The sequence below is a fragment of the Penicillium cinerascens genome, assembly GCF_028974065.1.
Source record: "Penicillium cinerascens strain IBT 15544 chromosome Unknown contig_5_segment0_segment0, whole genome shotgun sequence".
NCBI classification, from domain to species: domain Eukaryota; kingdom Fungi; phylum Ascomycota; class Eurotiomycetes; order Eurotiales; family Aspergillaceae; genus Penicillium; species Penicillium cinerascens.
Window position 1 is genome coordinate 1,418,415 of NW_026695294.1, and position 26,241 is coordinate 1,444,655.

Consider the following 26,241-nt stretch of genomic DNA (forward strand, 5'->3'; position numbering starts at 1 on the left):
CAATCTTTCTTGTTGCCATGCACACCGCCTCGGAGATCGGAAAGTTAAACCGCCGGCGGCTCCACTTGTACGTAAAACTTTTCCAACGCGGCGTCCTGCGTGGCTGCGGGGAGGCTGTAATGCAGCGCGACAATTCGCCGAGGTCCCAAATGCACTGGGGCGTCTGACTATGTTTGGTCCAATAATCCAGCCGCCCAGCGGTCCGGTGGGTTGTCGCACTAAATAAGGAATACCGTCGCGGGGAGCCATGACGTACTGCTCTGTGTCTGCGCGATGCCTCTATCTATGAGTTTACTCATTTGGCTTATTTCGGGAGCGTTGTACCTCTTCTGCTCTCCTTTCCCCTCATCTCCCCTCATCTCCGCTCTGGCCTTCCCAATTTTCCCCGCGTAGATCAGCCCGTTCTAATCTGGACACCCGTTGTGCCTGTAGACCATGTGGGTCGATTCTTATCTAAGACGTCTCCACCGACTGTAATCGCCACCAGTCACAGCGTCCAATTGCTTCCGATCCCGAAGCAGCAAAGAAAAAAAAACCACACGCGAGCCGAATTTGGGTACTGGATAGAGATTGGATCTTTGTCCCATCAGACCACCCGCTCCCAGCCTTTTCCAGGCTTCTTTTAAAGTTGCGGTCTCCTCCTCCGTTCCCCTCTCCGTCCTTATATCTCCTGCCTATTCAACATGGCTACCACCAACGAGCTTCCTGCCATCGATGTCAACAGCTACGACTACATCGTAGTCGGTGGTGGCACCGCCGGCTGTGTCATTGCGGCACGCCTGGCGCAGTACCTGCCCAACAAGCGTACGCTCGTCATCGAGGGTGGTCCCAGCGACTTCATGGATGACCGCGTGCTCAACCTGAAGGAGTGGCTCAACCTTCTCGGCGGCGAACTCGACTACGATTACGGCACCGTCGAGCAGCCCATGGGTATTGCCTCCTGAAACTTGTCGGAATATTCCAAATAAACTAACGGCTCTGTAGGCAACAGTCACATCCGTCACTCTCGCGCCAAGGTGCTGGGTGGCTGCTCTAGCCACAACACTCTCATTTCCTTCCGCCCCTTCAAGTATGACTGCCAGAACTGGGTCTCCAAGGGTTGCAAGGGCTGGGACTTCGAGACATTCACCCGCCTCATCGATGGCCTGCGCAACACCGTCCAGCCCGTGCATGCTCGTCACCGGAACCAGCTGTGCAAGGACTGGGTCCAGGCCTGCTCCAGCGCCATGAACATTCCCGTCATTGACAACTTCAACGACGACATCCGCAAGAACGGTGAGCTGACCGAGGGTGTCGGCTTCTTCAACGTCTCCTACAACCCCGATGACGGCCGCCGCAGCAGTGCTAGTGTGGCCTACATCCACCCTATCCTGCGCGGCGAGGAGAAGCGTCCCAACCTGACCATTCTCACCAACGCCTGGGTCTCCAAGATCAACGTCGAGGGTGATGCCGTCACCGGTGTTAACGTGACCCTGCAGTCCGGTGTCACTCACACCCTGCGTGCTAAGAAGGAAACTGTTCTCTGTGCCGGTGCCGTCGACACCCCGCGTCTGATGATGCTGTCTGGTCTGGGTCCCCGCGAGCAGCTTTCTGCTCTGAAGATTCCCGTCATCAAGGATCTCCCCGGTGTCGGTGAGAACCTGCTCGACCACCCCGAGAGCATCATCATATGGGAGCTCAACCAGCCCGTTCCCCCGAACCAGACCACCATGGACTCTGATGCCGGTATTTTCCTGCGCCGCGAGCTGCCCAATGCCGCGGGCTTCGACGGCCGTGCTGCCGACGTGATGATGCACTGCTACCAGATTCCCTTCACTCTCAACACCACTCGTCTGGGGTACGACGAGCCCATCAACGCCTTCTGCATGACCCCCAACATCCCCCGTCCCCGCTCCCGCGGCCGTCTGTATCTCACCTCCTCCGACCCCTCCGTGAAACCTGCCCTGGACTTCCGCTACTTCACCGATCCCGAGGGCTACGACGCCGCCACTATCGTGACCGGTCTCAAGGCTGCCCGTGAGATCGCCAAGCAGGCTCCTTTCAAGGATTGGATCAAGCGTGAGGTCGCTCCGGGCCCCAAGATCCAGTCCGACGAGGAGCTGTCTGAGTACGGCCGCCGCGTGGCTCACACCGTGTATCACCCGGCCGGTACCACCAAGATGGGTGACATTACCCGCGACCCTCTGGCCGTCGTGGATCACGAGCTGAAGATCCGTGGCCTCAAGGGCGTCCGTATCGCAGACGCCGGTGTATTCCCCGACATGCCCACCATCAACCCCATGTTGACCGTGCTGTCCATTGGTGAGCGCGCTGCCGAGATGATCGCTGAGGAGGCCGGCTGGACTCACTCCCAGCCCCGCCTGTAAAAAGACGTTCAGGGTAGCGTGTCTGGTGCGGAGCTGACGATGACATGTCTGAAAAAGTTCTGTTCGGATTTTGTATTTTGAGTTTAGCATATAAGCGAGCGGCGCTGGGCCCCGTCGAGAGAGAGATCAAGGTTGGGACAGAGTCCATCGTGTTGGCCATATGGACTCTTCTCCGTAGCTCGATCTGGGTTCCGCCAGCCGGACCCGGTGTTTGGAGATTTCTTGGATATATACCACACGCGCGACGACATATTTTGTTGAAATAGGAGTTGGCCACCAGTTGGGTTGACCGAGTAGATATACATACATGGAGATCACAATTGAACGATTTCGTAAATTTCAAAAGCATATTCCGATTTCTGCAAAAGGTGAAACTCTTATGACCATGCTGAGTGGTTCTATAACGGTGAATGCAAATGAACAATTCAAACGCCTCATAGTTCCGGTAAATCAAAAAAATATGCAAAAGACGCTGACCACCCGGCAATGAAAAACGAAAGAACAAAGGAAAAGAAGCAAGGTCTATGCCTCAATAGCCTTAAACAGCCGCAGTCTTGTCGGTATCATGGATCTTGACTCCAAACTTCCAGACCTGGTCAACAGTCAGAGTGTTGCCAGAATCAGGATCGTTGGTCTCGCCCAGCACGACCAGATCGGCATCGGCTCCACTATCCAGCGATCCCTTGACACCCTCCAGACCCAGCAGGCGCGCGGGGACAGCAGTGACCGCGTTAATGGCGTCCGCGGTGGAAGCGTTAGACCAGCGACGGAAGTTGTTAACACACTCGATGAGCGTCGCGGAGCTTCCAGCAATCTTATCGGAGCCCTCCAAGGTCAAGCGGGCGCCGGTCTTGACGATGCGCTCGCCGTTGGTCCACTCGTAGACGCCGTCCGGCAGGCCGCAGAGGCGCATCGCATCGGTGACCAGAATGAGACCGTCCGGGTGGGCATTGTATGCGATCTTGATCGAGGTAGGGTGCAGGTGGATGCCATCGGCAATCACGCCGTAGAAGGGGCGACGACGCTCGCTCTGGCCGAGCAGACCGAAGACACCGGGGTTGCGGTGGTAAAAGGGGCGCATGGCGTTAAACAAGTGGGTAATCATGCGAGCGCCCTGGTGGGTCGCGGAGACGGCTTGCTCATAGGTGGCGTCCGAGTGTCCGATAGAGTAGATGATGCCGCGCTTAGCGATCTCGGGGATCTGAGCCATCATGTTGCCAACCTCCGGGGCCGCAGTGATCATTTTGATGGGGCTCGCAGAGCCCAGGTTGTCGGCACCATAAATGGAGAGCAGGTCCTCGAATGTCTGGGCCGATTGCAGCACCTCGGTCTTGTGAATGCCGTTGCGACCGGGGCTGATGAAGGGACCCTCGGCGTGAGCACCGAGAGACTCGGCGCCGTCTTGTGCGAGGTGATTGGCACCCTTGGGGCCGAGGGAAGGCAGAACCTATTCACACTTCGTTAGCCTCACTTTTCATCGAATTCGACTCGGCAGGATTTTTTACGTACCTTGTGGTAGACCTCGGCGGTCGAGCTGACCACGGTGGGCAGGTAGGAAGTGACACCGGTGCGAGCCAGGCCACGGTTGACCATGCGCAGACCCTCGTCGTACTCCTCCTTGGTCTCGCAGGGCACGGAGAAGTCGAAGCCCTGAGCACCGTTCAGCTGAACATCGATCAGACCGGGGGCCAAGATGCGGCCACCGAGATCAACGATCTCATCCGGAGACAGGTGCAATCCATAGAAAGCCTCCTGGTCCTTGAGAATCTTGCCAGTCAGAGAATCGATCCAGAGATCTTGCTCAACCAGACTGGAGCCGCGCACTAGGCGGCAGTTGGTGAACTTGGTGATGCGCGGGGCAGCAGTAGTCTTGCCGGGCATGATGAAGAGTGTGTTTGTTTCCAAGATTCAAGGCACCAGGAACACGGAGGGAAATGGGAAGTCAATAGATAAAAGCAGAAACGGACTGCACAATGATGTAACACTACCCACGTAGGTATTGTACTCCGCAGGTGACATCGGCATGCCGATGTGGTATATGCTTACTTGCCGTGCACGGGTGAAACGGGGGTAAGGTAATGTATCGCGTAACGGTATTACGATACTGGAGTCCCCGCATGCGGAGAGTTGCATCTGCAAACAGAATACAACTCTGTTTGCGGTCGCATCGCGGCTATTTCTTCGCCCGTGGTTCCAACCCAATTGAGGACTCTCATTCATCTCCAGAGTCTGCCGAGTCCCCAGTTTGTCTCCATACTTTCATCATCCCCGCAAGTATATCACACGATGTGAAGAAAAGGAGACAGCAAAACCCACTCATATTTCCGGGCTGGTTCCCACGTATCATTGAAATACTTGGAAAATGGATTCTATGACTTATTTGTGAAACCTGGATCAAATTGGCTCCGCTATCCCCAGAGTAATTTTTAGGTTGGAAAAATTTGTGTAAAAAGAGGTTCACCTCTACTTTTCTTTTTTTCTTCCCCCTTTCCCTCGCTGTTCCTTGGACCGTGAATCAATCTCACGTGGGAAATTTCAACATTCCTGCACATTCCCGTCCCATTGCCTTTTGTTGATCATAAACCCCTTGCCCCCTGGTCCCCCAAGTTGCCTTGTACATCTCTCCATCATGGCGTCCCCTGAGCCTGATCAACATCCGCAGCAGGCCCCGGAGACTTCGGTGGCGCCGGATACTTCGGTGGCGCCCGAGAAGAACAACTTTTCCGACCAGGAAGATCCCGAGACCGCACTGGACCATGCCGTGGTCGGCAAGCCGTGGATGTACAAGCCGATGATCAAAATCGGCAAATGGGAATCTTCCTGGTTCGCATCGCCTGAGACGCAGCTATATCTCGTCTCTTTCGTCTGCTTCCTGTGTCCCGGCATGTTTAATGCCGTCAGTGGTCTGGGTGGCGGTGGCCAAGTCAACCCGACCGATGTGAACAACTCCAACACGGCCCTGTACAGTACCTTTGCCGTGGTTGGCTTCTTCGCCGGCTCCATCGCCAACCGGATTGGCGTCCGACTGGCCCTGTCTCTGGGTGGTTTCGGCTATTTCCTCTATGTCGCTGCCCTTCTGTGCTACAATATCAACCACAATGCCGGTTTCCTCATTTTTTCCGGAGCTTTTCTCGGTGTCTGTGCCGGTCTTCTCTGGTGTGCCCAGGGTGCCGTCATGATGAGTTACCCGCTCGAGCACGAAAAGGGCAAGTACATTGCCATCTTCTGGGTTATCTTCAACCTGGGTGGTGTTGTTGGTAGCTTGGTAAGTCTCCACAATGAAGAATGCACAAAGTAGACCGGAGGCTAATGGTTATAGGTCCCGCTGGGTCAAAACATTCACAGCACTAACGGCAAAGTCAACAACGGCACGTACATCGCTTTCCTGGTGCTGATGGCAGTGGGTTTCGCCCTGTGCTGGGTTCTCTCCGATACCAAGTACATCAAGCGCAAGGACGGCTCCCGTGTCATCGTGATCAAGAACCCTACCTGGAAGTCCGAGTTCCTGGGCCTGTGGGAGACCCTGAGGAGCGACTCGTACATCATCCTCATGTTCCCCATGTTCCTGGCCAGTAACTGGTTCTACGCGTACCACTTCAACTCCGTTAACCTCGCCTATTTCACCGTCCGCACTCGCGCCCTGAACAGTCTCCTATACTGGCTCATGCAGATGGTGGGTGCCTTTGTCTTCGGTCAGCTCTTGGACATGAAGTGCTTTTCGCGCCCAACTCGTGCCAAGATCAACTTTGGTGTCCTCATCGCCATCACCCTGGGCATTTGGGGTGGTGGCTATGCTTTCCAGAAGACATACACTCGGGAGACCGTCAGGGGCGACACCGATTGGTCGGACGGCAGCTATATCGGACCTATGTTCCTTTACATGTTCTACGGCTTCTACGATGCTGCCTTCCAGACCTGCGCATACTGGTATATGGGATCCCTGTCCAACAACGCCCGCAAACTCGCCAACTTCGCCGGTTTCTACAAGGGCATCCAGTCTGCAGGTGCAGCCGGAATGTGGCGTCTGGACGCTCAGAAGACCCCCTTTATGACTGAGTTCGCGTCCTGCTGGGGTCTGCTCCTTGGTAGCATGCTCATCGCCTCGCCCGTGATTTTCTTCAAGATCAAGGACAGCACCGACGTTGCTCAGGATCTGCAGTTCTCCGATGAGACCACTGCCGACGTCCTGGGTGACAGGCATGAGGACTCTTACGAGATGGAGAAACCCGAGGCCCCTCACCACGAGGACTCTAAGACGTCTGCCTAAGCGAGCAGCCGCATGTATCACCACATCGTTTTATCATTTGTTCGCCCTTACATCCTCACGTGGATGTCACGAACCTCTTGCATTTTTACGTGGCGCGTTTGATTTTCTGTACGAATCGTCGACACTTTGACTCGACTTGACGTCGTTTCCCGTGTGCTATACGATCGTATGTATCAACAATAGATCTGAGGTTTCTTCGAAACACTGTTTTCTTTTCTCTCGGCGCTACAGTCCCCCCACAAGTTACTTTACCATCCAAGCGGTGACGCAGGCTTTGCGTCTGACAAAAATCCGCGATGATGTGAGGCAGGCATTCACATATAATCGCTGCCAAGCAGGATTTTGTTACGATATCCCTTACAGTATAGATCCAAAGATAGACTCAAATAGAAGCACACTGTCAATCCAATTAGAACAAACTACGGACTCAAGCTGAACTCATCTGATCTTTAAACATGTAAGCATACACGTAGTGTATTTATCGATAGGGTCGCGGCGATTTCAAGCCACAGCCATAAGCATTCAATGTTCACCGAGTGTTATACCAACACTAGCAGACGAAGTACCGGATTCATCTACGCACGGCAATGCAGAGTAGATAGTTCCATCCCCCGGCGGAGGCCCGGCGGTTTGAACTTCGACGGCTGCCGCTAGAACCCTGCCAAGCCCGCTAGCCTTAGCTTCGCATCCTGTTTCCATGATGAAGAAACCAAAAATCCGAGATATCGTCTCCACGTGCGTCTCGGCACTGCTTTGCTTTGTTCTGCTTTCTGTTGGATAATTCCTTGGAGGAACACTGAACCCGCGACATGATCATCTGAGCAATCTCGATACGGGTAGATTCCGGCGCCCTGCAGATACCCTGCAGATGCCCTTCCGTGCCGATCGCGCCAATTTACAAGGTCTACGAATCATCCCTCACATACTCCCCCATGTCCGTTATCTCAGCACTGCGTCGAAACCACCAGACTTTTACCGTGACAGCGGCTGGTCCAATGACCTGCTGCGGTTGGCACCTTCCAAGTCACACCCGTCCCTTCAAATGATTGACTCTACCCCCGTCTTTCCTCGTGGTCCTTTTAAAACAAAGCTATGCCACGGTAAGAGCTCTAGGAGTTATCTAACATCCTTGGAAGTTTCTTTTCTTTTGAAGAAAAGTATTATTGTTGCCTCTAAAAACGGCACTCCCTTGTTGAACTCCAGCCATGGCGCCTCTATCAAAGGTTGCTCTCGTCGCCTTTGGAGCCATCAACGGAGCTAATGCGTGGGGTGTTTTGGGCCACGCAACCGTTGCTTACGTTGCTCAAAATTACGCTTCCTCTGACACGGCATCATGGTCAGTCTGAAAACCGAAGTCTACTGCTGTCCAACATTAATGGATTTCAAGGGCACAAGGTGTTCTTGGTGACACTTCCAGCTCCTACCTGGCTAACATTGCCTCGTGGGCTGATCAGTACCGGCTAACAAAAGCCGGCAAATGGTCCGCTCCATTGCATTTCATCGATGCTGAGGATAACCCCCCGTCGAGCTGCAATGTGAACTACGAACGCGACTGCGGTAGCTCGGGCTGCTCGATTTCTGCCATTGCCAACTACACCCAGCGTGCAGGCGACGGCCGACTGAGCTCTGACCATATCGCGGAAGCCTTGAAATTCCTTGTACACTTTCTCGGGGATGTAACTCAACCGCTGCATGATGAGGCCTACGAGGTTGGCGGAAACTACATTGACGTCACCTTCAACGGCTACAGCGACAATCTTCACGCAGATTGGGATACATACATGCCCGAACAATTGATCGGTGGCGACACTCTTTCGGATGCGCAGTCGTGGGCGAACACTTTAATCAGCGAGATCACCTCGGGCAGCTACAAATCTCAGGCGGCAAGCTGGATCGAGGGTGACACGATCAGTGATACTATTACCACAGCCACTCGATGGGCGTCGGATGCCAACGCCTTCGTCTGCACCGTCGTCATGCCGAACGGAGCTGCCGCCTTGCAGACGGGCGATCTCTATCCCACGTATTACAATTCCGTCATCGGCACTATCGAGCTGCAAATTGCAAAGGGTGGCTACCGCCTGGGTAACTGGCTCAATTTGATCTACAACTCTGATATTGCCAAGCGCGATCTAGAAAGCTTTGTCAAGGAGAATCAAGACTCGACTTTTCCGGAGCTTCTTGGTCGCGATGTGCTTCCAGAGCCTCGTCCGTTGAGTCGTGCGAAGCTGGCTAGAGCGGCCATGGGAGAAGCATGTTGTCGCTCAGAGAAGCGTGACCATGTACATTGATTGAAATCAATGTATAGTGGAGGGGGTTCCCAGGGCCTTTTAAAGTATTCTGGAGATCTACCGAGGGCAACAAGCGCAAGCATGAATTGAGACTGTTGACATACCATGGAAATAATAATATGAAAAGGCTTTTCCTTCGGGACGTCTTACAATCCACATTTCTAAATGTTGTAGATTCGGGAAGCTATTTAGAGCTTGCTGTATGAAAACAGCGCCATTCTTCGTCGGGAAGTAGTAATCTCACCAGCAATTGACCAGTCCCCTCAATCTGAACAAACATCCTCTGGAGGTCGATTCCGCGGTGTACAAGACCATGGAGGCACAAGGCCAAGTTAGTGGTCATTGATATAACTGGCAGGTATTCGCTCCAACCACCAGTCCCCATTAGAATGGAGTTGCTTAGTAATGTTGCGCAAGACTGCTCCGACGATCACATCGGTTCAAGCTGCAATCTCGGGGAGATATGGCATGGTTTCGATAAAGGTGCAGGAGATGATCAAAGAGTGGGTCGATTGACGTGCCCGAGGCCCACGATGAGATGACGGGGTCTTGTGTACATTCTCAGGAATCCACAAACTCCCCCGAGCCAGTCCATCTTCTTACCATGTCGAGACTCCTCTACGTTCCCCTCGATTTGATTTTCTGGTTGCCTGAAGCTAATGGGGTATTGAATCCGGAAATTGCGGATCCACATATTGTACTGTAGATGACCAGTCCACCTGGCGCAGATCTTTCCCCTCACGCCAATGCTCACGCCAATACCGCACGTCACTATCGAGTCAATCAGAGTTGCGCGATATCCCTGAGCTTCTGCAAAGCCTGTTGGAGCTCCATCTGAGCCACCTAGGCTGCCTCTGACGAGGGGGCTTCCCCTCGTATGCGTGGTAGGTAGCAATGTTACCTTCCCCGGAACTCCTGCGGAGATGGCTGGAGACCCTGAAATTGTCTCCACGACGAGACCCTGACTGGCTTTCCGCTGGGATATTTCTCTTGGCAGTCCCGCGCATTACCTACACCGGCAATTGTGCCCGCCGATTATTGCGCCAGGCTATCTCCGAGTTCACTGCAAACAAGGTCTTCCCGCTATGACTCCCCGCAGCGATGCAATGGCAAATGGTCCTTTGTTCGCCCCACACGAGGCGATTCTTATTTAAATACTGATAGAGCTCCCCCTGGCTCATGTCCCTCTTGACTGTCGGGGAATTTCGATATCTAATTTCGAACCGCTGAGACACAATGCGCATCAATAGCTGGATCCCGCTAGTGCTGCCTCTCGCGGCAGCTCGCTCGGTGAACTTTGACGAATTTGCTCGTCGTCAAGTGCCTAATAAGCCTACCGGCATGAAGACTATCAACACGGCCAACAATATCACTATCCGATACAAGGAACCCGGCAAGGAAGGCGTCTGTGAGACGACTCCAGGTGTCAATTCATACTCCGGCTACGTGGACCTTTCGCCCACCGCGCACACTTTCTTCTGGTTCTTCGAGGCCCGTCACGATCCTGAAAATGCCCCTATTACGCTCTGGCTGAACGGCGGTCCTGGAAGCGATTCGTTGATCGGCTTGTTCGAAGGTGAGATATCGCGAAAATAGTCCTCCCTCATTTACTAACAATGGTCTGGGATGTAGAACTGGGACCCTGTCATATCAACGAGAATAACGAGTCCTATATCAACCCCTACTCGTGGAACGAGGTCTCAAACATGCTTTTCATTTCGCAACCCCTCGGAACCGGTATGTATTCGATGGGAAAGCTTGGAAATATGTACTAAGATCTATAGGCTTCTCATACTCTGAAGAGGAGGATGGCTCTCTTAACCCCTTTACCGGCTCCTTTGAAGATGCCTCCTTCGCCGGTGTCCAGGGCCGCTACCCAGTTATCAATGCCTCGTTGATCGGTGAGCTTATACATACTCAATTATAAAAGACGGTCAAACTAATGGAATCAAAGATACCACCAATCTCGCTGCCAAAGCTGCGTGGGAAGTCCTGCAAGGATTCCTTGGGGGCCTGCCCAAGCTGGACTCGAAGATCAAGTCGAAGAGCTTCAACCTGTGGACTGAGAGCTATGGAGGGTACGTGTCACACCATAATATTGGATGAAACTGGGCAATGCTAATTCTTTCGATAGACACTATGGCCCAGCCGTAAGTATAAACACAATTTTGGTTATATTTGGTCTAACTCGTGCAGTTTTTCGATCACTTCTACGAAGAAAATGAGAAGATTGCCAACGGCACTGTGGACGGCATTCAGCTTGAATTCAACACGCTGGGTATAATAAACGGAATCATCGATGAGGCAATCCAGGCTCCTTACTACCCCGAGTTTGCACGTCACAACACCTACGGTATCGAAGCGGTATGTGCTGACCCTTTTCTCCCATATATAACGAGAACTAATATATCTTTCCAGGTCAACGAAACCGTCTATAACTACATGAAATTTGCCAACGAGATGCGCAATGGTTGCCAGGACATGGTTGCGAACTGCAAAGCAACTAACCGTACCTCGATGTCAGACTACGCTCTCTGCGCGGAGGCAACCAACATGTGTCGTGACAACGTCGGTATGTAGATGTCCTTCCAACTTCACCACTCCCTCGCTAATACTATCTATCACAGAGAGTCCATACTATGCTTACAGCGGCCGTGGCACCTACGATATCCGTCACCCACACGATGACCCTACGCCCCCGAGTTATTTCGTGGACTACCTAGCTAAGGACTCGGTAATGAATGCCATCGGTGTCGACCTGAACTACACCATGTCAAACAGCGATATCTACTACGCTTTCCAGCAGACTGGAGACTTTGTCTGGCCCAACTTCCTCGAGGATCTGGAAGATATCCTCACCCGCCCCGTGCGCGTTGCCCTGATCTACGGTGACGCCGACTACATCTGCAACTGGTTCGGTGGCCAGGCTATTTCCCTCGCAGCCAAGCACGAGACCAGCAAGGAGTTCCAAGCCGCCGGTTATGCACCTTTCCTCGTTGACGGCGTCGAATACGGCGAGACCCGCGAATACGGCAACTTCTCCTTCACCCGTGTGTACGAGTCTGGCCATGAAGTTCCCTTCTACCAGCCCATTGCCGCGCTGCAGCTCTTCAACCGTACCCTGAATGGATGGGAGCTGCCGACGGGACAGAAGAAGTTGACGCCCGGTTTCGGTTCCACTGGACCGGCTTCTGCCACGCACACTCAGGCGTCGGTTGCCCTGCCGACTTGCACTGGGAAATAAAAGTGGCATTCTTGATGAATGATGTATATACTGAGATATCAAATTCTGTGTGATTTACAAAATCGCTCTAGTATAATGCGTACTACCTATCTATCATTAATATACATTGTAACTCGATTGAAAGTACATACGGCATCACCGTCCAGCTTTATTCTTGGAACCCTGCGATCGGTGACGATCGCCAAGACTTGACCCCTGGTGACGCCATCTGCGTCACTGTGGAGTCCACCGCTGCGACTGCTACATCGACTATAGTGCCCACTGCAACGGCCTCCAGTGTATCTTGTAGTGAATACTACACAGTCGTTAAAGATCACATATGTGCTGCGATTGAATCCAAATATGGCATCACCTTCGCGGAGCTCTTGCTTTGGAATCCGTCCATTGATTCAAATTACTATGAACTCTTCCAGCTCCTTGTATTTATTTCTTCTGTTCAGAGTAGAAATGCTATTCGAGTACCAGATACTCCTCGTAAAAGTAAGCTCGTCATTCTTAAAAAGCAAGTCTCTGTTTTTATAAGGATTTACGAATGTTTTTTTGCGGGAAGAGCCAAAAGAGGCCTCGCGTTAAATGCACGCATTGTCATTTTTGAAGCAAATAAGCTTTTCGTACTAATACTCGCATGATGCAGTTGGCCGAGGTAGTAGCCCGAAAATGCTAGGAGTTTAGGGCTGTTGACTCACGAGTGTGAACAGACCTTCATTCAGTCGGTCCCGGGGCTTCTAGGACGGAATCCAACGACTCTTTGTTCACGATGATGGAGTATCCATGTTTGACTATACTGGCATCATGCTCTCTATAGAGAGACCTCATAAGCTCTCAGTGGCGTCTGTGTACTAGAATCAGTTTTTCCCCGGGGTATCCTCACATAGGAGTTTCATCTCAAGGCATTAGAATTCATACCGCCAGATCTCCCTCTTTTGAACGGCCGTCAAGCGAAGGGTTAGATTGAATGTTCCACTCTAGTTTGTTCAAGAGGATTTGTCCATCGCCGTCCTTGCTGTACGATCGGGGCTTAAGTAGAGTCGATTTTGCGAAATTTTTTCATTCGCACCAGAAAACTCTCCCACCGTGTATCATCGTCGTAATACCAGGTGCGCTAGAAAAAAAGCCCATGTCTCTTCGCGGTCACGCGCCATGTCCCTGAAGGACACGAGTGGCTTCAGATTCGGTTATAGCCATAGCCATTTTGACCAAGGAAGCGAGAGGTCTAAGTGAAAGGTCAAGCTAGGCGACAAGTCGACTGAAAGAGTAACTACTGCTGGAAATATCGATTATGTAATGAAGGAGGATCAAAATAATCAGAAAAAAAAGAATGCCTCCACGCGGGATTGAACCACGGACCTCTTGATATCGTATAGAGGTACAACTTTACAATTGTTAGTTCGATGACTTATCAAGAATTATGGGGAAGGATAGCGTACGTCAAGCGCTCTACCACTGAGCTATAGAGGCGGATGTATGAGTCATGGTTATATTTACGTCCCAATCAAGACCTGATTTTAGAAGTGAATTTATGAGTGATGGCCTCTAAATATTTTATATCTTCACATAAGTCTTTATTTATTTTTAAAATAATTTACTTTCTACCGGTCGCATCTAGCTAATATTTTCATAGAAGCTTGAAGTAGTTTGTATGATATATATATCATATATAATGCTAGTCTTTATATCAAAATATATTCTAAAAACATAGATATGGTGTGGAGGCCAATCTATCATAAGCTCTGTTATCTATGTCAAGCCAGCTGTTGCAATAATGAAATACGTATAGTCAAATTTTAGCCCAGGCTTGATGACCTAAACCAATACGTCAAGTACTGTGGTACAAGATTCAAAATTCACAGGCCCCGTGTAGACACCAAGGAAGCCGAGGTATGGAGAAAGCGTCAAAACAAACACAACTAAGTTATGTACACCAAAAGACCAATGCATGCACATTTGATGCGGAGGAATATACCCAAAAAAATGCACAATGAAGGGACATAACGAGACTACCCAAAAAGGAAGTACCTCGGCCCACGAGCGAGTTCCGCGTCCCCCCATCGCGGAGCCTACCAGAAAGGGACTAGGAGAAACCCAAGAAGATCTGCGGATACTATAGATTCTCAGGGTCCAAGAAAGTCAATCAGCACCCTAGTGGTAGAAGCGAACTAAGTACCCCGTGGGACTAATTTCGGGCCCGCCGTGATGTTACCATGCATCCCAGTCAGCTGGATATCCAAGCCTCCACCATCCCACCTGACCGGCTGCCGATCCTCCTTATGAACCGTTGATCAGGCTCAGAGCGGATCGGAGCATGATGCCACATGCGGCCAGAATCAACGCTGTAAAATGACATCGTTGTAAAATGACATCGCTGCTCGGGAGAAGCATGTGATACCGATGAATCGGCATCGGCATGGCCGGGCTCCACTCGCAAATCGAATGACCAGTACGGTAGACTACTGGGGCATGCACTATGACTGAAAAATGAAGGGATAAAACCATTATTCACATTGCTCATGCTTTTTGAATCCATCTATCCAAAGTACACAGGGGCATCATCATTGTCGTCACATAAACATCGAAGAAAAAAGAAATTCGATCCGAATCTCCCCAGGGAGATTGCGCCAAAACACCACATGGATCACCGAACCCCGTAATAAGACAGTGATTAAATAAAACGCTAATAACCCAAAGCGTAAAGTAGAAGAATCGAAGCACGTGTTTATTCATCCATCCTGATCCCAAGATCTGTGTTCAGATCGGCCGTCAAACCGGGCCGTGCAGCCTTGGCTTAGTCGGGACCCGTGGACCTGCGCTCGATGTGCGGCTCGGCGAGATGCGCAAAATCGATGGCTTTGGGATCGGTGTCGAAGCCCATCACCTTTACGTTGTCAACGCCGAAATCGAAGCCCTTGTCTGGGGCACCGGGCTGGGAGTCATCGAACAGATCGTTACCAACAGCCTCATCAAAGTTGATCAAGGCGTCAAAGTCATTCTGGGTAACTTCGGCATCGTTGGCCAGATCCATCAACTCGGTCAGGCTCATTTCAGAGTTCAGATCGGGGATAGCGAAGGAGTCGTGGCTGTTGTGGCGCTGGTTGAGGTTGTTGGTGCTGCCGTTTTCGCTGCCGTCGGACTGTGGTGGGGTCGAGGCAAACAGGTCCCCAGTAGGCCACCCGCCTGCGGAGGCCGCCTTGGGGTAGGTAAGATCTGGGATCTTCTGGGCCAATGAATCTGGCGGAGGTGTCAGGGCATTGGTGGAAGAAAGCACGTCCAAGGGGTCGTTACTGCTGTTGGTCTTGCGAGACCGCGAGGACTGCACATCTTGCGGTGGGACGGTGAGCTGGATGCCGGCCTTGCGGATGGCTGCTTCCAAAAACGAGGTAGCGAAGTCGGCGGATGCGTAAATCTCACGCAGGCGCTGTAGAATGCGCATGCACTGGTAGAAGCGCTGGAGACTGGTCATCCGCACGGCGGGATCGCTGGATTTGATATCCAGGAGATGGATGATGACGGCGGGCAAAAGAACTGTAACACCGGTTGTAGGGTAGAATCGTGTCAAGTTCAAGGTGTGCAGATCGTGGGCGATGCTGGTGATCTCCACGGCCGCGAATCGAACCTTGTTGCGAGACATTTCCTGCAGTTCGGCGTCCGGGGACGGGAAGGGAATGGCTGGCAGGACCTGCGGGCGGTGCAGAGCGCTAGATGTAGTCAGGTAGACCATCTTCAGGAGAGCGCGGTGCGAGTGCAGCACCTCGCCAGCCTCCGACAACTTTGACCCGCCGGATGGCGAGTACTGAGTTTCCACGGGAAGATTCGCAACCCAATCCTCGAGTTCCTGGTCGCAGCGTCGCACCTCGAAGGTCTCCGCAGTAGACTTCTTCGGGACCAGCATCATGGTAGTCTCCATGGTGCCGCCGAACTTGTGGCTGAGAACGGAGTACTGGGCCGAAAGCACATGGCTCACGCAGAGACAGAGCTTGGCCTTTTCGATGAACATCAGTGCCAGCTCTCGCTGCTGGCTGACGTTCTGCAGAATCTCCGAACCCCCAACCATCTGAACAATTTCAGGGGAGAAAGTCTGGAATTCAAAGTCGTCCAGGGTGAGCATGGGCACATCGCAGTCGTCGTCCTTGACACGCATCGGTCGTCGCATGCCCAAGGCAATCAATCGGTCACGAGTATACGTGCTCCACCAGATTCGCTTCCACATCCTTTGGCGGCGGAGATCCATCCGCGAGTTGCCGGGGTCGCGGTGAAGGCCGATGGTGTGAGCCAGAGAGAGACTGACACCCATCCAGTGCCACGTATCTTTCTGGTCATCGGGGGTTTCGTACCAGTAAGTCATCAGAAGCAGAGATTGGACCAGAGAGATGCGGTCCACCTCGTAATCGAAATCATATAGGAGTCGAGCGCGCTGGAAGAAGATCTTGCGGGCCGCTTTGCGAGTCTGGTAGCCAGCGGCCTTTAGGTGTTTGATATCAACAAAAGCCACTCCGGCGAACATCACGGCCTGGAACAGCAGCAGACTGATGCGATGGATTCCGTCATTGTGCGCGACGGTCTGGAGGAATTCCTCCAAATCCAATAAAGGCATATACGTGTGCACGTAGTGGACATAGGCCTTCAAGAGTTCGTTTCGCAGGCTCACGTCCGGAATGGAGAGTGCTCCCTTGGCGGACAGGTAGTCGATATCTTCCTTCTGGAGTCGGGCAGGGAGGCCTCGGATGTAGTCGGGAAGGTAGCCACTGGCGGGACAGTTGTTTCCAAAGGACGGGTCGAGCAACTGCTGGATCTGCAATGTGGCGTTGGCCAGCGGCATCGTCGAGGGAACAGCCGGGTTAGGGGCCATTCGTCGGCGATGGCGGTCAACGGACCCTACGCGAGTCGCCTGCGATTGGTCTGGAGAGGGACGTTAGCTCAATAGCCGGGTTCGAGTCAATCACTACGAACACAGTAGATGAGGCATATGTTGCCCGTGGTCGATATCGACCGAGTTCTGCGAAGGCGAAGTGGGCACCATATCCGACATGCCCTGGATCTCGCCGATACGGCCCAGTAGCGAGTTGTCCTCCGAGTCCTCACGGGGCGACTCCGAAGGCCGAGCGTTGTCTATCTCCACACGCGACTTTCTGCAGGTACAGAATTCTACATTAGCTCAAAGGGCTTGGCCTTTCGGGGGAGTGAATTCCAAACGAACTTTCTCCGCTTGCTCTCGGTGACGACGCATTCGACTTGGTCGAGGCGGCAATTCGTACAAGGAGAACCATTTTCTACCACGTCGCACCGAACTTTGCGAGCGCGACAGCAGCAGCAGGCTTTGGATGCTCGCCGCTTGACGGGACGGTTCTGGGCGGCGAGGGCTCCTCCAGCCTTGCGTTTCCCTGACTCTTCAGTCATAGTGGTGGTACTACTCATAATAACCGGGGGCGAACGTGGCACATTCGAATAACAGGAAAATAGATGCCACGGAGGGCAAGGGGAAATAAGAGTGGAGAGGGTCTTTGAAACGGGGGGACGCGCTGGGGCCCGGGGATATGGATGTGTTAAGTATGAAGCCCAGAGGCAAAAGACCCCGGCTCCACTCCGAGAATCAGGTTGGGGCAGATCCCCGTGCCAGCAGAGAGCAAATGGCGCAGTGACTATTCGCTAGACTGCAACGGGCAAGAATTCCCCACACGAGAGGCATTTCCACTTTTGCAGCGGCTGTCGTCACAGCGGCTCCAACGGGATTAGCGTCCCAGTATTCGGCCCGGTCACATTACTCTTCCGGCGCCGTGCCGGACTTCCGATATTGTTTGTGTTCATGATATTCGAATGTCCGGATCAATCTCGTCATGATACGTACAGTGTCAATGTAGATCAAAAGCAGGGAAAAATTTTGGTCCATTTTTTATAAAAAAGAAAAAAGGGTAAAAAAAAAGAAGTAGAAAAAGAATAAAAAACTTTGATCGTTCTCCAAGGGACATTTGGAGTGGAGCCGTGCCCTGGGGTCCTCGGAGCATCTTACCTAAGTGGTGGTACATGTACGGAGTCCGTACCACAAATACGGCTGCACAGATGGGTAGAGTCGGCTGTATGCTCCCGCCAAGAATAGATCATCCCTATGGAATATAGTTTATCGTCGATAATGACTACTTTGTCGAACGTTCAAATTATATTTGCTCACTGCTAGGTTCTTTCCCCTCGTCTTTCGATCAAAGTCGACGCTTGTAAAGCTTGTTTTTTTGAGTACATCCGAAATACGCCGGAGGAGGTAAAGGTCCCACGGCACACCAACTTGCGGTCCTTGGAGGATCGGAGCCGCTAGTGAGCCCAGGAGCGGACCGGGGGGGATGGAGGACCCAGACACCGGTCCAGCCAAGGCTGGAGAAAGAAAGGCGGCCGATGGCGGAGAAGTTGCGGGCCCGTGGGTGGAGGCCGGTCGCAGGCCAATCTCTTTCGGCCCCTGTGAATAATCGGATCGTCGCTTTCCATTTCGGCTTCCCAAACGTACATGTATTATTATTCCAGCGTTCCGGTGATCGGTACAATAGACTCGCGTCGTGTCTATACTGGATTTATGATTTTATGATCGATCTTCGAGAGATGTACAGTGCCATCACGATTCATCGAACTGTCAAACCTCGGAGAGAATCCCGACCATTCAGCCCCACAACAGGCACGAATGCTCATTTTTCTCGCATTATTAAGATGAGCGGGTCCAGGCCAGATTTGCAGCCAGTGGACTTGGTCTCACACCCCAGACACGAACGCCAACGGCCACAAAGGCACCCCACAGAATCTCCCCCAGCCCGTAGGCCCCCGGTCGATTGGCAGAGTCGAAAGTGCCGATGGGCGGAGGGATCCCATCACTATGGTCCCTACTCCTCTGAAAAAAGTCTAACGGCATAGTCCAGATTCTGGAATAGAATAATGGCGCACCAGCGCTCCGACTGTCCCGCAATTCCGCAACTACATCTGATTGCACGAGGGGTTGATCCCTGCACAAGGGCTTGCCGATTCTCGGATGATACTTAAGGTACACGTATGGTTGGACCAAGTCAATCATAAAATTATGTAGATCACGCATGTGCCAGGGACTTGATGAAGTCATGGTCTTCATCTAGCACTGGAGCCTCAAGAGCAAAATCCTACTAAAATGCTACTAAGAAGGGCCCCAAAAATTCAATAACCAGGGGGAAGCGGACCCCAAAAAGGCACTAACAGAAAAGTGACGAAATGACACACAAAAAAGAAGTGGATAATCACGAGGACGTCGGAAAATTGCGGGGCTCGAGGGACCTAAAGACGTGCCGTGCCAACTTGGGCGAGAACTCTGCGTCTCACGCGGCGGATCGGTGGGGCTCCCATCCAGCGGCAAAGTTCAGTTCCCGATTCCAATTCCGTGTCAAATCGCGGGCTCTATTCCGGCATTCTGTAAATCCGGGGTGGTGGCTGGGCAAGTCATCAAGATCCGGGGCAAGTCTCCAGATATTTGAACAAAAAGACGTATCCACTGGATGTTGTCGCAGGAGCCGACCCGGGATGCTAAGTCAACGCAAGACTTTGCCGAGGTGGACACACGGTCCAGACTGAGTTCGTCCCTAGGGATTTGGATACCGGAATCCCTGAACATCTCGATGGCTAGGCCTGCGGACAGTGCGGAACACCGAAACCCGCAGACTGCCATACAGCACACTCTAATCGCGACCGGGATTGCCTTTTCATGGCGGGAACATGGAGATGCTATTTCAAACCCTAGTTTCATGCTATGTGGTACACAATTGGTTATGATTCTTTCCGTGCTATTCATACCAAGGTTCACGTTTCATGTGAGTGAGACTTTGAAAGATCATCTCCGGTTTCGACATAGAAGGGCAATACCAATACCGGTCGTCACAGGACATTATAAATGCGAGTCATAAATGGTGTGCCACCATCGGCTATCGTGCCGTGTCATCGTGTAGCTTAGACTTAGAGTTCAAATTGGGGGCTTTTCACGAGCTCATCCCACGTTGTTGGAAGAAAGCCGATATGCAGAGGGGCTGTCAGCTTAGCTGTGGCGGTTGCACCCCGCGCTAAGTACATCTACAGAAAAAGAGAGGGGAAAGGGGGGGGACCAATCGGTGTCGTCAGTACGCAGTGCCCAGGCTATGATGGCCAACAGCTTGGATCATTGGACAGAACTGCAGCGTTATCGGCGTGTGACTGGAGGTAAAACGGGCCGGACGAGGGGAGTCGGCCCCGTTTAGGCAATCTGCGTGACTCGGCACCCCGCGATTTGGTTGGGAAAGGGAATAACCCGGAGTCTGGGGCTTTTGAGTTTGGCTTTGCTCTTTTACTGACTCCCGGCTTTCTTTCGGTTTCCAATCGGTCGGTCATTGCCGCTTGCGGCGGTTTTCCTCTTCTGGAAATAATACATAGAGAAAGATGGGCAGGCGTCAAGACATGGATCTCGATTTCAATACATAAAGGAGAACAAACTCAAAAGACTTCGTATCGCGTTGGAACATAGACATCATCACTCAAAAACATACAAATCAAGTCTGCGAATGGGGAATCAAGTGTAACACAATCAACAAAGAAGAACCCCCGTGACCAAAGCCCAGAAGCATATCATCATCATATCAGTAAAATCCCGGTGAATATCACTTAGGCACCACCACGACCCATCCTCTCAATCGAGCTCATGATACCACCTCGACCCGGGGTCGGCATGGCAATGCCAGACTTGCCCCCACTGTTACCGCGAGAGTGACCGCCGCCAGCTCCGAATCGAGGGATTCTCTTCTCACCGGACGCGGGAGGTCGAATGCTACTGGATCCAGAGCGGCTCACGCTACGACGGAGAGTCTCTGCCGGAAGCTCGGTGGAGGACTGATATTCCTCTCCGGGGTGGCCGGCAGATGAGACGGAAGGCTCACGATCATGCCGTTGCTGTTGCTGCTGGTGTTGCTGCTGAGCAGGCTGGTTCTGGATGGCCAACCACTCATCCACGGCAGCGACAAGCTCGCCCTTCTCGGCACGCTCCGATTTGAGCTCGAAGCGAAGACGCTCACTGTCTTGCTTGACAGATGCCATCTCGTGCTGCAGACCCTTGATCTGTGCCTCGAGGACGCGCTTCTCGGCTTCGTGTTCATCGTTCTCGCGAGTGATCATACTGGCATTGGCGGCAGCCATGTTGTCTGACAGGACAGCATCACGCTCGACCCTGAGGCGGTCGTTCTCCTCGTGAGCAGTTGCGAGCTTGCGCTCAGCCTCGCGAAGGCGCTTCTCCCAGCGAGACTCGTAGCTCTTCTTCAGCGCCGCGACCTTGGTCTCGTGCTTGCTCTTGTACAGAGTGTGAAGCTCACGCGCCACCTTTTCGACCGCGTCTTGTACCTCGCGCGCAGTATCTTCCGCCGACTGTGAAGTATGACGGGAGCCACTAGCAGTACCAGATTCAGACGAGGTCGTAGAGCGTGCGGCCGACAGCTGGGTTTCAAGCTCGACAATCCGGCCCTCCAGCTGCTCCTTGCTCTTCTCGGCCTCCTCGACCTTTCGAGCCAAGCGGTCTCGCTCGCGTTCACCATCCTCTAGTTCAGACCGCACGGACAAAAGGACTGTTTCCATTTCCTTGCCGCGACGATCCCATTCAGCCTGCTCGGCCTCCATTTCTTCTTTCCGCGCGACTTCATTGCGGACCTCTTCCCAGGCTTCGCCGACTCGTCTCTCTGCATCACCAATCGCGGTCTTCAGACTAGCAACTTCAGCCTCTTTGCCGCTGAGGGTGGCCTTGAGAGAAGAAATCTCAGACATGAAACTGGATTTCAGCGACTCGAGTTCTCGCGGCGTGATGGTAGGGATGGACCGAGGGGTCGGGGCAGGTGGAATGTCAAAGTCCAAAAGCGACAACTTTGACGGAGACCGCGTAGACTGGCGCATGTTCCTTATGGGCGAGCGTCGGGGAGAGTAACGCGCACTCTGCTGCATGGAATGGCGAGGGTAGAAGCTCATTTGATCGGTGAGATCAAGCAGGTTTGGTGTCTCGCTTGGGTTGCCAATATCCCGAGAAGCTCTTCGTCGAGGTGTGGGTGACCCAATTGGCGAGCCAGCATCGTACATCGCACTAGCTCTGTATGATCTCCGTGCGGTACCAGGAGTACCCGGGTCCACGCTGCGCCGGTACATATCTGTCCTGCCAGCTGGGCTAGGTCCGACACTGCCGCGCATTGATTTCAGCGGCGAGTCGGCCCGCAGCTTCGCGAAGGAGGTCATGTCCGGCAATACTGAGAAATTGCTCAGGTTTGTGTCATCCATGGGATCGTGATTGTCTTCACCTAACACGGAAAGCTCATCCTCAGCATTGGTATGACCGAAGTTTTCTTTGTTCGCCGGCCCAGCGTCGTCATCTTCGTGGAGAACAGTGCTCATTCCTTCGTTGCGCTTGTCTTCCATCTCACTGTTGCCAATTGTTGAGCGTTCCTGAGTGACACTCGCAGTCGACGCATAGCTCTGATTGTGGATGACGCTAGACTCTTCTTCGTAATCAAAGTGAATATCTGGGACCTCAGCTTTGCTAATCATACCCTTCTTGCATCGATCATTGGTCTGTTCGTCGTCATGATCTGGCGGTGTCTGGTCAAAGGACCGTTTCCGAGGCGTGGCGGCTGTGGACTGGCGTCCATCCATGCCGAGTGATGTACGCGGCACCGAGCGCAACTTCTGCATATCAAGCGTAGTTTCATTCGCGCTCGGTTTGAAAGGGGAGCCCTGCGCGATGGCAGGAGAAGATCGCTTCGTTCTGCCGAATGATTGGCGCTGGATTTCACGCAGCTGCTGAAGATCATTTGTCTCTTCTTTCGTGCTTTGTCGGAAAGGTGAGCTATGCACTACGGGAGGAGAAGGCGACTTCTGGAATTCAACATTCTCCTCTCTTTGCTCGTGCCGGAACGGTGAGCTCTCGGGCTGCAATGGCTGCTCAGCGTATGGAGGGAATTCGGGCTGATCATCAGAACGAGGGGATTCAGACTGATCATCATATCGAGGAGATCCGGGCTGGTCATCGTAGCGAGGCGATTCAGGTTCCTCATCATAAAGCGGAGACTCAGCCTGCAACTCGCGCAATCTCTCCAAATCAACAGTATTATCCTTTGCCTGCGGTCGGAATGGAGAGCTAGCCGGATCATCAACTTCAACGCGCCTGCTCAGGCCAGCTGACATGGACTGTAGCTCGCGCAATCGCTGGAAATCCACAGTCTCATCTCTCGCATCAGGTCTGAAGGGAGAGCTCATGGGGCCCTCTGGTTCTTCCGCATCAAACTGAGGCCGACACGCAGGAGAGCCCTGTTGGTATTTCCGCAACATCTGAAAATCAACTGTGTCTTCGCGCGCTTCATAGCGAAACGGCGAGCTAGCAGGTTCTTGGAAGTCGTCGTTGAAGTCGTCATTCTCGTGTTCGTCAGGAAGGTAGTTCTCGTTCATCTCGTGAATACTCGGGCTTTGCGCTTCGTGCTCTGTCCATGCCTTTTTCAAGGGGCTCGAAGGAACGTGATCCGCGGAGGCAGACTCGTCGAGTGTTCTTGTCAAGAATGGCGACGAGGCGGTCTTGGGAGAGCGCGCTCGCGCATTCTGGTAGGACGGGGAGAGTGGGGAGAGTGGATTTGCCATTATGTAGGTTGAAGGGGGTTAACCGTCGTAATGAGACCCCTTCAGTGGTGGAAGTGTCGCAAGGCAAAGTTCTCTCGATGTTTGGAAACGGGCGGGTGTTGTTGCGTTGCTAGGTAAACACAGCTAATCCGTTTTGGGAATGGCGCGGGGCAACCCAAGTTAAAAAGTATACAAAGACGTCAACAATATTCGAAGCTTGATTTTATTTGAAATCTTTATTGAAATTCCCAGTCTAAATACCGTTGTAATGCAGTCGCTTAAACGCCAAATGCTCATCGCCAAGTGCTGAAAATGACCCAAAGACAATATGTGCACCGCAAAATGAATATTAACCCCGCATTGACACGTAAAGAAACAACCCCAAACAATTAATTCTGCTCAAGCCTCACTTCCATATATATGTCAGCCTGTCGCTCAATACCCCTCATCAGTATCAGTGACAATGATGTGGATGGTTTCGTTTGGCGGCTGATCCGGGACAGGCACATAGTGGAACGGTACAACAGGCTGCACTGTTGCCGACGAGTGCTTCTTGCGCTGGATGAACCAAAGCTGGACCGCTCCAAGAAGGGCAATAAGACTGCTTCCCCACCAGGCCACGGCAGTGCAGCCAATATCCGCGCCAGAACTGTAGAGATATCCTGCAATCGGGGGTGCGACCGTGCGGGCTGCGGCACCTGCAGAAGCAGCGAGGCCGTTGATCTTCCCCATGACCGAGTCCGAGGGGCTGGCTTGCTTGATAAGGATCAAAAGTACCGGGTAGTCGATAATGGAGAGGATATTGCGGACGATAAGGCAGGCATAGATGCCGAAAAAGGTGAGTTGCTGCGGGAGGAAGACCAGGAATGGGACCATGGCGTATGCGATGGGATGGAGGATCGTGACAACAACGAAAAGTCGCCATATCCCGAGCCATTGGGCCAGCGCTGGGAAGATAATACTTTGAATGAAGAGGGCAATAATCCCATCGGTGGACATAATGACGCCCACCGTTCGGGTTGAGAGACCAACACCTCCGGGGATATCCAGAGGGGAACGGTGACCAACGGAGATGTCGCGAGAGTTCTTATCTTGCAAGAAGATGGGCAAGAGGTGGTCGTAGGTCATCGAATGGTATGTGAAAATAGACAGCGCGATAACGAGCATGGTGACCCGCCATGTGAAAGCCTTAGGTTTCAATGGCTCTTTCCAAGCTGGAGAGGTGCCGTCGGCCTGTACCTCCCAGTCCTCGTCTTCGTGGAGGTGGACCTGGTTGAACGTCCCGTACGAATCGGCGCGGAGGTCGACACCTGCATTAGCGGTCGCTCCCGATGTCGCAAGGAGAGGCTGCTCGGCCGAGGTATGCTCAAAGAACCGATGGGTGTTGCCGGGTTGCATTTCGGGATGGGTTTCCTGCAGAAACAGCCAGCTGCCAATGATGCTCAGGAGAAGCATAACAGAACAGACAATATTGGGCAACAGGTAGGGGAAACGCCCAAAGAGACCACTCTGAGGGAAAAGAGAGGGAAAACCTTCCGAAGGTCTTGCAAGGAGACCTCCAATAGCTGGGGCGATTTAGCATCCGATCTGTCATTTCTGCAGCATGAGACAGGGAGAGGGTTGACACATACCTGGCCCGATAATGGTTCCGATAGACCAGACAAAAGGCATGATGGCGTATGCCCGGGCTATGGTGAAAATGTCAGCTCAGAGCTTACAGGAAAATCATAGTCATAAAACTTACGTTCGTGTTCGGGACGTTTCACCAGCTCACCGACCATGGTTTGAATGACTCCGATGTTTCCATTCAAGGCTCCTCCCAAAGCCCGGCCCGCGAGGGCAACCCAGAAATTGGGAGCAAACCCCACCAAAAGCAGAGAGAGCATAGTACCAAAGCAGCCCGAGAGCAGAACCGGTTTGCGACCAATCCTGTCTGACAGGCTGCCCCAGAACATTCCGGTTAAGGCTTCGGCGAGGGAGAATGCCGAGATAAGGATTCCGGCGTAGAAGGAGGCATCGCTGCCGCTAGCCATCTTAAAGTCCTTAACCATCACCCATGAATAGGGAAAGATGGAGGTCAGAGCGATAGGCTCGGCCACGCGACATATTGCTGCGGGACTGTTAGGGGTGTCCGGTATCGGGAAGAGAAATGCGAAACTCACCCAAGAGGAAAAGTTGCGCAGTGGGAAAGCTGTCGTCGGAAGCGATCGATCTTGCCTGTGGTGTTAATGCCATAGTCCTTCAGAAGTATCTAAGACCTTACGGCTATCCCTCCCCGCGACGCCGAGTCTTCTGATCGTTCTCTGCCGGTCTATGGTGTGTTCTTGTCCTGGTTGGAGTCGTTGGCTCCTCGGACTATGTTTGGTTCGTGACGAGAAGGAGGGAACAAAATGAGGGACGGGTGAATGGGGAAGAGGAGGAGAGGAAGCGGAGGAGGGGAAAGAGTCTGCGTTTCAGTTACCAAACGGGGGG

At 52.7% G+C, this 26,241-nt stretch overlaps 8 protein-coding genes across 8 annotated transcripts; 4 read left to right on the forward strand and 4 right to left on the reverse strand.

Moving 5' to 3' along the window:
- Positions 1-671: 671 nt before the first annotated feature.
- Positions 672-2,366, forward strand: N7498_004978 (GMC family oxidoreductase; the record flags this gene model as incomplete). The annotated part of the gene is made up of 2 exons (XM_058452040.1): positions 672-930; positions 985-2,366. Exons 1-2 carry the CDS (start codon positions 684-686, stop codon positions 2,364-2,366), a joined length of 1,629 nt encoding a protein of 542 aa, XP_058308578.1. The 5' UTR covers positions 672-683.
- A 538-nt stretch (positions 2,367-2,904) lies between these two features.
- N7498_004979 (N-acetylglucosamine-6-phosphate deacetylase) lies at positions 2,905-4,247 on the reverse strand (the record flags this gene model as incomplete). Its single annotated transcript, XM_058452041.1, has 2 exons — positions 2,905-3,813; positions 3,876-4,247. The coding sequence occupies 2 exons, from the start codon at positions 4,245-4,247 to the stop codon at positions 2,905-2,907; spliced, it is 1,281 nt and encodes a 426-aa protein (XP_058308579.1).
- Positions 4,248-4,995: 748 nt separating this feature from the next.
- On the forward strand, positions 4,996-6,633 carry N7498_004980 (unc-93 family MFS transporter; the record flags this gene model as incomplete). Its single annotated transcript, XM_058452042.1, has 2 exons — positions 4,996-5,631; positions 5,686-6,633. 2 exons carry the CDS (start codon positions 4,996-4,998, stop codon positions 6,631-6,633), a joined length of 1,584 nt encoding a protein of 527 aa, XP_058308580.1.
- A 1,205-nt stretch (positions 6,634-7,838) lies between these two features.
- Positions 7,839-8,924, forward strand: N7498_004981 (S1/P1 nuclease; the record flags this gene model as incomplete). The annotated part of the gene is made up of 2 exons (XM_058452043.1): positions 7,839-7,969; positions 8,021-8,924. The coding sequence occupies 2 exons, from the start codon at positions 7,839-7,841 to the stop codon at positions 8,922-8,924; spliced, it is 1,035 nt and encodes a 344-aa protein (XP_058308581.1).
- A 1,236-nt stretch (positions 8,925-10,160) lies between these two features.
- Positions 10,161-12,168, forward strand: N7498_004982 (uncharacterized protein; the record flags this gene model as incomplete). The annotated part of the gene is made up of 8 exons (XM_058452044.1): positions 10,161-10,500; positions 10,557-10,661; positions 10,709-10,825; positions 10,855-11,002; positions 11,059-11,074; positions 11,121-11,288; positions 11,343-11,496; positions 11,552-12,168. The coding sequence occupies 8 exons, from the start codon at positions 10,161-10,163 to the stop codon at positions 12,166-12,168; spliced, it is 1,665 nt and encodes a 554-aa protein (XP_058308582.1).
- Positions 12,169-14,950: 2,782 nt separating this feature from the next.
- farB1 (putative C6 transcription factor (Ctf1B)) lies at positions 14,951-17,559 on the reverse strand (the record flags this gene model as incomplete). Its single annotated transcript, XM_058452045.1, has 3 exons — positions 14,951-17,061; positions 17,113-17,291; positions 17,360-17,559. 3 exons carry the CDS (start codon positions 17,557-17,559, stop codon positions 14,951-14,953), a joined length of 2,490 nt encoding a protein of 829 aa, XP_058308583.1.
- Positions 17,560-20,793: 3,234 nt separating this feature from the next.
- On the reverse strand, positions 20,794-23,790 carry N7498_004984 (uncharacterized protein; the record flags this gene model as incomplete). Its single annotated transcript, XM_058452046.1, has 1 exon — positions 20,794-23,790. The coding sequence occupies one exon, from the start codon at positions 23,788-23,790 to the stop codon at positions 20,794-20,796; it is 2,997 nt and encodes a 998-aa protein (XP_058308584.1).
- Positions 23,791-24,204: 414 nt separating this feature from the next.
- N7498_004985 (MFS transporter) lies at positions 24,205-26,004 on the reverse strand (the record flags this gene model as incomplete). The annotated part of the gene is made up of 4 exons (XM_058452047.1): positions 24,205-25,334; positions 25,401-25,457; positions 25,514-25,879; positions 25,932-26,004. The coding sequence occupies 4 exons, from the start codon at positions 26,002-26,004 to the stop codon at positions 24,205-24,207; spliced, it is 1,626 nt and encodes a 541-aa protein (XP_058308585.1).
- Positions 26,005-26,241: the final 237 nt, after the last annotated feature.